This window comes from Spinacia oleracea, chromosome 1 (genome assembly GCF_020520425.1).
Source record: "Spinacia oleracea cultivar Varoflay chromosome 1, BTI_SOV_V1, whole genome shotgun sequence".
NCBI lineage: Eukaryota > Viridiplantae > Streptophyta > Magnoliopsida > Caryophyllales > Amaranthaceae > Spinacia > Spinacia oleracea.
In genome coordinates this window covers 129,465,235-129,476,065 of record NC_079487.1, presented here as the reverse complement: position 1 = coordinate 129,476,065, position 10,831 = coordinate 129,465,235, and the positions used below count along the sequence as shown (strand labels likewise).

Sequence of the window (10,831 nt, the reverse complement as noted above, 5' to 3'; positions counted from 1 at the left end):
TGATACTTTATGGAGGAAGATCTTAACATAATGACATTATACTATTAACATTTAATTAATAATAATGATTCAACTCCACCTTTTCGCCTTTGTTTGAGCCAATTCTTCATTAAAATTAAACAAAAATCAGATTAAAAATTAAGTATTAATCTGTTCTTTTCTGCTTCTCCAAGAGTTGCAAATTTCTAGTTGACTTGCTCCTTGTTTAAAAAAATACAAATTCATATAATTAATCAATGAATTAGAGGTTAATTACTTAATTAATAGAGTATCCTTCAAAGTGGGGTCTCATCAAGTACACAATATAAATAGCAATAGCCAACTACGGAAGAATCATAAACCAGAATCACAAAAACAAAAAAAAAAGTATCAATTTTTTTTGGTGTGGAAGTTTTTAGCAATTTTTGTTTCTTCAAAATCTTGAAATTGGAGCTAGAAGCCTAAAAACAAAAAGAAAACAGATTAGTGATGGCGGTTCGAGGTTTAATAATCTTTGTTGCATTACTCTCAAGCTTGGCGGCATCTTGCTATGGAGTCATGTTCCATGAGCTTGCTCATAGTCTCACCGTCTCTTCTACTCCCTCTGGCCAAGGTAACATTACTTAATTATCCTTTTCTCAATTTGATTAAAAAGTCAACATGTATCAAACTCAAACTCAATATCATAGGTTTTTTTTTTTATTCAAAATGTATCTTTATACATTCGAAATGAATTCATTATATTATCGATGGGAAGGGGTCTCAATTCATCTCAAATAAATTGTAAATTCTGGCCAGAATACATAAATACAGGGATTGTTGATTGTCTATTTCATTTACTCCTGTATACAAGGAATAATCTGAATACGAAAATGATAAAGGTCGCAACATGCGACCTTTAAGCCGTGTCACAATGATGACATGGCATGCTTATGTGTCATTATTTAAATTGGAAAATAAAATATTTAATTTATATATTCTACTTTAAATGTTTCAAAAAAAACTAGGAAAATCTTAATATTCTAATTTATTTCCTTATTTATATCGACTACCTTATTTACATATTTTCATAGTAAAAATATTGCATTGATAGTAAAAATATTATTATGACTCATAGCCTACGTGTCGCCTATATGTACTAATTAAACTGCGACACGTAAGATTGCGACAACTAAATGTTGTCGCAACTTGCGACCTTTATCATCACCCATCTGAATAAGATATTGTTGTGGGTAGGATAGAATTTAATCTCATCACGTGGTTGAGTAATTTCAACAAAAGACGCACTTTTGTACGTAGATTTGATCGAGTTAGTAGAGTTGACTTCCTGGATAGATTTTTTTTTCTTTTTTTTTCTACAAATGAGCCAAGGAGGCATTATAAATTACAAATATGTGACCCTCAATTTCTGGCACTCCTGCATAGATTAAGAGAGAAAGGAGTAATTACATGTCTTAATCTCAAATGAAAACCTAATGAGTTTCCCTAGTGTGATATCTTAAAACACCCTTTTGAATATTTTTTTCACAAATTCTTATTTAAAGGTGGTGTACAATAGATATTGCATATCGAAGTAAAAGTGAGAGGTAAAATATTTAAAAGTCATCCGATATAGCGTAAAAATTATCTATTTTTTAGTGATAAAATTTTTCAATTTAATAAAAATTATCCCTTCAAATCACTAATATGGAGCAATTAATGTATAAACATAACTCTGTAAGCTTTTAAAATGTTTATTCATCAAAACAAAAATTATAATTATTAAGTTAGTCAAAACATGTTAAAGTTACCTAAATGTACAACAAATTTATTGTATTTCTTATGCATGCAAGAATTTTTTGTCAATATTTTCTAATTCAGATGCATTTAGAAACTCCCAGACGGAGTAGTAATTTAGGGAGAAACTCCAAATATATAGAGGTCATGTATCGATAAATGGTCCCTAAAAGGACACGAAAAATAAGCATATCACCATTATAAATTCGTAGAGACTACTTTTTAATGTTTGTGTTTATGACGTAATAATACTTTGATGAAACAGCAAATGTAAAGGCAGGGAAAGATCAAATAACAGTGACATGGGCCCTAAACAGAAGCATATCCGGTGTCGATACATCAATCTACAGGGAGGTAGAAGCAAAGTTATGCTACCATTTAGAAAGCCAAAAAGACAGGCCATGGAGGAAAACTGAAGAAGAAATGGCAAGAGACAAAACCTGTCAATTCGCAATCGTTAAAAGGCCGTACACTTCATCAAGTGACTCAGTAACCTACACTATTAAGAAGGATGTTCCAACTGCACATTACTTTATCCGAGTCTACGTTCGTGACGGTCCTGGTGGAAAACTCATCGCTTACGGTCAAACCACCGGTTTAGACTTGTTTGTCGCCGGAATCAGTGGCCGTAGCGCCTCCATTGATATTGCTGCTTCTATATTCTCTGCTTTCTCTGTTATTTCTCTTGGCTTTTTCTTCTACTTGGAGAAGAAGAAGTCTAAGAGGGCAACTTAGATTATATTTTTCCAGCCAACGGAAAAAAAAAACCTAAGGGTTAAATTTCTTTTGCATTACTTTACTTTGTGAGGAAATTATGTGTTATTTTCTTATGTATTTACTTGATGAAATTTGTGTAATAGGCTTTTGGCTTCAACTACACCATAAATCATCTTTTAACCAAAATATATGTTGTAATCTTTTGTTGTTTGGCAATTATGTCAAATGTTAGAATTTTGGAGAAATGATTTGGTTAAAAAGCTTTTAAGTTTTAACCCAATAATTATTTTAATACGTTCCTTTGAGATGTCCATTCTATATTCTTACCCTTTCTCATATTTCATTCCCGTAGATTCTATATTCTTATACTCGCGCTTTTGCAAATGGAAGAGGGTGTGTTCTCTGGTGTATGAAAATCTAGGTACAAGTAAGTCTTACACTCTTCTTACTCATTGCATGAATTTGCAATCTGAACACAAATTTAAAATGGAAGGATAATACTGTAATAGTCTTAATACACCGTACACATTATATTTGGAGGTATTACCGCACAAAGCGACAAACATGACAATGACAAAGTCAAAAGAGAAGGTTCAATCTTGAATGCATAGAAAAGTCTAAGCTTCTGATTCCACAAATTAATGGTATTTTTCTCGGCCGAATTCCACGCATTAATAGGAGTAGTTACGTATTTGCGGTTGTTCCAAGAAACAGCCTTCGCAATATGGAGGAAGTATTTTCGGATATTAAATATGTGTGGGCAAATGCATATTATAGTAAAAGACAAAATAAGAAAAATGACAAAAAAAAAATTAAATGGTACTTTTTAAAACAAAAATGGTACTTTTTTTAACTGAATGGTACTTTTTTTTACAGAATGGTACTTTTTTAACATAAATGGTACTTCCTTTTTTGTCTTTTAGCTATTTGTCTTTTAGCTGATATGTGTGTTGCCACACATATCTGATATCCGAAAAAACAACCTCCGCAATATGAGGTTACATTACGCAAGCAGGGTATCTTTCTATTTAAATGTCATTAAATAATTGAAGTCGTAACTTGGTAATTTACTCTGTTTACATCTAACAAGAGCATAAAATAGGGGAGTCTCTTAATGGGCTCTTAATAAAAGAGAAAAATAAGAGGTACGGAGTAGCTCTTAGGTGAGAAATAGAAGGCTTTTAATTAGACTGTGTAGGATAAAATTCTGAAATAAAAGCTAACTGTTACAAATAAGAGCTAGTGCCACCTCATTTTTTTTTACATGTAAATAAAAGAAAAATTTGCCAAATACAACCTATTAAATATCTATATTTGTCAATTACAACCTTAAATTTCTATTTTTGCCAATTACAACCTTAAACTTATACATCCATTTTAAATTACAACCCGAAATTATTTTCCGGCAAAAATCATCAGAAGATGATGTCATAATGTTATTAAAAAAAATACTTACATATTTTCTATATAAAAATTAAATCGATAAATAAGAATTAAAACAAAAATAAATAAAATAGTCGAAATAATAAATTTTTTTACAAATATTATGTACTTCATAATTTATTTTAATAACGTTAGACATCATCTTCCGGTGATTTTTGCCGGAAAATGGTTTCGGGTTGTAATTTAAAATAAATGTACAAGTTTAAGGTTGTAATTGACAAAATTAGAAATTTGAGGTTGTAATTGGCAAATAGAGGACTTTATTAGGTTGTATTTGACAAATTTGCCTAAATAAAATAAGAAAAAGAAGGTAAAAGAAAATAAGAGGTAGTGTTAAGTCTAGATGAATGGTTGATATCATACTCGTACAGTAGTACCGATGACTAGACTTGGTTATTGGACAGGGCCTTTATTGGACAGGGTCATTATAGGGTCAAACTTATACTACAATTATTTTGAAAATTAAAATAGCAATGATACAAAAAATTACGTGTATAGCTTCGTATTCACTTGTACTTGCACATGGCTCTTTTGTTTTTCATTTTTCATTGCTCGTTTATTGACCCGCCCACTAATGACCCGCTATTGACCCGCGACCCGCTTTTAACCCGCTAAAAACGACCCTTTCAATACCCGACCCTCTTTTGACCCGCACCGACCCTGACCCGACCCGCCCGATAACCAGGTCTACCGATGACTAGGTCGGATTTCGTTGACATTTACTTTAACCCAACCCATACTGGTTAATGGTGCACTCAGGTACAACTTACAAACAGGTACAGAAAGACCAACTCCAAGGTGCCGTTAAGTAATTCACATTGTAATTCAGCAATCAACATCTCCTTATGATCACACCCAAACCAGAAATCTTTTTTTATGTGTCGTCTTCTTTGCTCTCATACCTAACACTTTAGAAGAATACACCGGCTCCATTGCCATGGAAACAATATAACAAGCGTGAAGGATACAACCCTTCTTCACCTTAATTTTTAAACACCAAAGTGTGTCATGGAGGATATTCTCAAACAAAAAAGTTTCAGGGGCTTCTCGTAGGTAGCATGATGATATTCAGTACAGTATATTACCAAACAGAGGAATGAAAATGAACAGGGAAATGTGCAAAACATGCTAGTCTTCTCATTTCTCAACTACAAGTATACAACATTACAACAACATTGTTTGTCTCAAGTTCCGCCTAATTTCATTTCAAGAAATCTAGGGACATGCAGAATACAAGTTCCAGCAATAAAACAGGCGACACACAAAAACCCATGTTAAGTTTTACCTTGTTCGTATAATTTTATTCCTGGTAAATGGTAATCAGGCCTACACTCTGCAGTAGATGATTTCGTCAACAGACTCATTTACACAAATCTAACAACTATGTAACATTATGTCATATATAGAAGGAAAGAATAATATGTTAGAAAAAGAATACATTACCCAACACTTTAAGATTACGAATCAAACACCATATCTGTGCTCTTCATCCGGCCGGTTCCAACTAGTGATATCCTATCATCATAAACATCTATATACCCAAACGCATCCGAATACGGAGGACATTCAAGTGCTGCTTCAAGAACACGGTGATGGACACCATGGGAATCAATCGAGTAACCCCCTTTATGTTCGTGGCCACCAAAACAGGCCTTCACACACTTATATTTATGTATAATATCCATCACTTCATTGTAATTCCATAGAAGTGCTTCAGATGATGATGCACCAGGGTCAAGAGGCAGGTGGCAGCAGATAATCACCTTTTGTTTTTTATCAGTTGCATTCTGGAGGGCATGATCTAACCATTTCAGCTGTTCCTTCCCAACACCACCATTGAACATCAGAAACCTTCTTTCAAGATCTTCAAGTCCAACAGGACTGTTTTTATCTGAGTTCGGGTTCTTTTCCTTTAGAATTCTCATAGCTTCCATTGATTTTGGATGATCTTCAGGCCAACCTATGGCACTAATATCGTAGCCATCAAGAACAACTAATCGGTAACCAGGTATTGGTGAAAAATCATAATAAGCGCAGCCATCATTGCTAGGAATCTTCAATAACGGGAGTAGTGTTTCACGAGAAAGATTATAAAGGCAGTGGTTGCCAATCATATGGTATACAGAGCCATTGAATTCTTCAAATTTGGAAGCAACTTTCTTTACAGAATCTAGAGACTGGTCTTTTGGGCAGAATCCATCAACAATGTCGCCAAAATTGACAGCAAAACTAAGATGTTGGAGGCTATTCCATCTCTGGACCGCCCTTTCCAACACAAGTATACTGTGTCTATAATATCGAGGCACGCCAAGAAAGGAACGACCATCAGGAATATCAGCATACTGAACATCTGATACGACCCCAAAGGAGAAGAGGGGTTGTTTCCCCTGAGCAGTGATTAACCCCATTCAATCAAAAGCTGATTGTCCTAAAACATGATGAAAGCCAAAATTAGAAATCCCGCTCTGGAAAGATCAAAAGGAGGAAAAGGAAGGAAGGCGGGAAAAGAGATAAGTTAAATACAAGTCCAGACGCTGAATAAGCAAGTTCCTTCATAAACATAATAGTAATAACGTATATAGTCCATTGTCCATACTAAATAAAGACAGGAACATGGCATCCAAATAACATTAACAATTGAAATATGGAAGAGGGCAGTGTGATGGCTAGAGAGGGCCCTGGTAAAGATGAGGATTGGGGTTTCTTAAACTAAAATTGGTGAAAAAGAGAACAAGAAAAAAAAAAGATTGATAAGAAAAAAAAGGAGGGTCAATGTAGATTGCAGACGGACTGCCACTTAGAAATGGTTCCCCACAAGTGTTTTCATAACAGAAGATCATAAGACCTGGTGTAAGAGATCAAAGAGACAAACTACAGGATCAGAGTATCCGTTGTTATGAACAGAAGATGATTGTCTACAAGGCTCAAAATCGTAATCATTTAAGATGAGATTATGAATCACATCTAACCAGAAACGGTGAGCAATTATCTTAACTGATTGGATCAAGAAGGTACCCATAACATCTTGCATTCTTGCTCTTGCAATTTGAAAGTACACCATAAGATTGGGTGAATTAAAAGAAAAATTGACACCGTTCCCAAATATAAGTACATCTTGCCTGCAAACTAAAATAATAATATTTACCTAATCTAACACTATAGTGCTTCTTGCTAAATGCTTTCCCCCAAAGTCCATTCTGACATAATCAATCCTTTAGGAAAGAAGAAGCAAAACTTAAGCGCTGACAATACGCAACATTGCCCTATCCCAACAAAACTGAAAAACTCACTCAACATTGTGCATATTTTCAGCTTGGAGTCTAACGGATAAAACTAATTGTTTTCCTAAGCTGTTATCTACTTCTCGTCTTCGCAGTTGGTTTGATTATTAATCTATTGCTATTCTTTCCCTTTTCAAAAACATCTGATTAACATCATCAAGCTAATTTGTTCTTTGCATTGTTATTAAAATTCACCATCCTTATCCTGTTACCATTCTTCTTGTTCTTTTACATGAAAAACCTAGGCGCAGAAAGAGGATCATTCAATAGAAACACCAAACTCTCCTAAATCCTAATATCAATATCCCAATATGTGCCTGCTTCCCCTAAAGGATCCTCAATTCATGGCACACTTTATCTTGTCCCAACCGGAAAAGCTAGATTTATAGACAACTATTTCTTGGAACATCGGTCCAACACATTCTCTTTAAAAGTTCAACAAATTATTCTTGGTTGACTCAATGAAATATCTCAATTAAGCAAAACAGCCAATTCAATTACTATCTAAATTTTAAAATTTAAATAAGCTTCCAGCCTATAATTAAGTGGAACTACAAATCAATCATAACCCAAATTGGATTAAAACCCCTCAATCTTGTTGGGGAAGTAGCAAAATACCCCGACTAATCAGACCCCTAAAACTAAAATTGATCGCAATAACTATTGAAGATTTTATTGAAAAATACGACGAAAAAATTTAAAAATGTCACAACAAAGAATACTAATTGTACCAAACCCGAACAAAAATGTATTGAGATGTAAATTGTAATTACAGTACATAAAAGCAAAGAAAATTGGGAAATATAAAAGTTGATTAAACGCCGAATTGAAAATAAGGGAGAAACAGAAGATGAAAAAAGGTGTAGAATTTACCTGCGAAAGAGAGAATGTTCAGATCAACAGGTCTCCGGTGAACAAAGAGGTCTTGAAGAAGGACGATCACTGGTCAATGGTCATAATTTAATCTCAGGCAATTTTGGACCTTTATTTACAGCTTGAACAGTACGGGTCGGGCTAACAGTCAAAAGAAACGGGCCTGTTTTATACGGAGTATATTTTGATGGCAAATTTGCCAAAAACAACCGTTTATAACCATTTTTTTCAAAAAACAACCTTCTATATTTTTTTTTGTAAAAACAGACCTAAAAGTAAAAAAAATTTGCAAAAGACAGCCTTTTCCCATTTTCAGACGTTGACCCTCAAATCTCCGGTTTGACTTGGCCGGTTTTACTTATGGCACCCACTTTCCCTCCCTTTTTATCACTTAAACCCATTTTGGAGTCAAAATAAAACCCCAAAATTAAGCTTGCTCTCTGTTCTTCACCCTCATTCTTCATCCTCCACCAAATTTTTTTTCCTCTCTTCTTGCTTCATCCTCGTTCTTCATGCTGCTATACTAAGTGATTTTCAACACTCAACCACTAATTTTTGGTAAGTTTTATTCATTAATTTTGCCTAAATTTAATGTAGGAAACTTAGGGTTTTTTCCCCCAAATTTGTGAATTGATTCTATTTTGTTGATGGAATTGCAGGACCATGTTGATACCTTCCTCTTCCCTTTTTTGGGTGCCATTGAAGTACAGCAAAGCAAGAAAATTCAGAGCCAAAAACGGATTAAAATGAGTGCAAAATTTTCTAAATTTTTACCCAAAAATGAAAATTAAACATCATTTTAAGTAGTTGAAGAAAGTAACGTTTGGAATTGAATGACTTACAACATTCAACAGAGGTTCGTTGTTTGCAGAGCTTCATTAATGACGTTCCTTCACCTTCCTTTTGTCTTTCCATAAGTTTTTTTTATTAGGTTTTAAGGGAGTGGGTTTTATATGGGAGGGAAAAGGGTGGAAATAAGAAAAATCGGCCTCACGTGACCATCACATGCCAAGTCAAACCGGAGAATTGAGAGTCAACGCCTGAAAATGGGAAAAGGTTGTCTTTTGCAAATTATTTTCACTTTTAGGTCTGTTTTTGGAAAAAGAATTATAAAAGGTTATTTTTTGCAAAAAGATGGTTATAAAAGGTTGTTTTTGTCTAAGCTACGATTATCAAGACGGATCTGAACGTGACGGTGAACCAAATAGAGGAACGACAATTAGAGTTCAATGGCGGTTACAACTTGTGAAGTTCTGTGGATTTCTGAGCTGTTGAAAGAACTAGGACTGAAGTGTCTAAATCCTACTATACTCAAATGTGACAACAAAGTTGCAATCTCTATAGCTGCAAACCCTGTCATGCATGAGAAAACTAAACAAGTGGAAATTGATTGCCACTTTGTCAGAGAAAAGCAACAAACTGGCCAGATACAACCAGAATATGTTTCTTCTAAGGAGCAAGTAGCAGATGTTCTCACCAAAATCCTACCAGTTCATCAGCATCAGTATCTTTTACACAAGCTTGAAGCTATGCCTAAACCTCTACTCCAAGCTTGAGGGGGAGTGTTGATAGCAAGCTACAGAAATTAGAAGGAAGGTTCCTAGTACTAGTCATCAAGAGGATCAACATATATTTTTGTGCAAATGACACTCTTTTGTCACCTTGTGTGTGCTGTCCTATGAGGTGTACTAGGTTAGAATATTTGCTCGATGTCTGTAAGGTGCAGCCGCACTATTTAAGAAAGGTTGTAAGCAACATTGCAGTTTGATTGGAATGAAATGAAATCAATGCTGAATGCTTATTCCTCCCTACAATTCTGTTGTCTTTCCTTTTCTTCTTATTCTCTTACTGTTTTATTTTAGGGTTTCAATAATTAGAAAGGTGATGGGTTCGTATTGGTTTAAGTTTTGTCATCAACTCGTCGATCAGACCAATTTGCGCACATATTGCAAAGGGAACTAATTGAAAAGATGCGAAAATCTCAAAAATCAGTGCTTGATCGCGTCAATCTAGAAGTGATTAAATACGAATTGTGCTTTAGAAGAAAAAAAAATGATTGTAACATTCATGTCGTCTCTAAATATGTGGCTTACCTATTTTATCAATGTAAATATGCCGTATGAATAATTATTAATTATATTATTTTTCCAAAAAAATTGTAAATATATATGTAAATATTTAAAGTATGCAATTTTCCCATAAATATAACCATACTTTAGGAAGAAAATCAATGACTTATTTATAAATCAATGCAAGATCTTTTTAAGATACTAGTAAAATTTGTACATAGTACTTGGTAGTGCGTGTGTAGAATTCTACAATCGTGGTCTTTAACTGGGGGATTTTTATTCGACGTTCTCGCGTTTTTATGGTGAAATGATAATTTTACCCTTTTAAATAAAATAATCGAAATTATTTGATTATTTTTTAGGGTAATTTTTTTATATATCCGAAATTAACAATGAAGTAATAAATTTTTAAAAAAAATAAAAAATCACGGGTCGCGCGGAATTGACGGCTCGGAACCATGGTGTGCCACCTAGAATTGGCGGCCGCCACCCAGAATTGGCAGCCCGGAACCATGGTGTGTCACTCAGAATTGGGTGGCGCCACCACGGTTTAGCCGCACTAGATCTGCGGGCGTTTTTAGCGTATGCGGACGTTGAAAACCGGTACACTTAATTTGATAACATGAAATGAAAGAGTACTTTGTATCCAGCAGTAGTTTTTAACACGTACGAACGATGGACCTGCATATTATA

General features: G+C 34.3%; 2 protein-coding genes across 2 annotated transcripts; one reads left to right on the top strand and one right to left on the bottom strand.

Moving 5' to 3' along the window:
- The first annotated feature begins 316 nt into the window (after positions 1–316).
- LOC110802380 (high-affinity nitrate transporter 3.2) lies at positions 317–2,766 on the top strand. The gene is made up of 2 exons (XM_022007831.2): positions 317–592; positions 2,021–2,766. The coding sequence occupies exons 1-2, from the start codon at positions 469–471 to the stop codon at positions 2,488–2,490; spliced, it is 594 nt and encodes a 197-aa protein (XP_021863523.1). The 5' UTR covers positions 317–468; the 3' UTR covers positions 2,491–2,766.
- Positions 2,767–5,030: 2,264 nt separating this feature from the next.
- LOC110802382 (manganese-dependent ADP-ribose/CDP-alcohol diphosphatase) lies at positions 5,031–8,223 on the bottom strand. The gene is made up of 2 exons (XM_022007833.2): positions 8,070–8,223; positions 5,031–6,343 (listed from the first exon to the last, which is right to left on the bottom strand). The coding sequence occupies exon 2, from the start codon at positions 6,321–6,323 to the stop codon at positions 5,373–5,375; it is 951 nt and encodes a 316-aa protein (XP_021863525.2). The 5' UTR covers positions 6,324–6,343; positions 8,070–8,223; the 3' UTR covers positions 5,031–5,372.
- Positions 8,224–10,831: the final 2,608 nt, after the last annotated feature.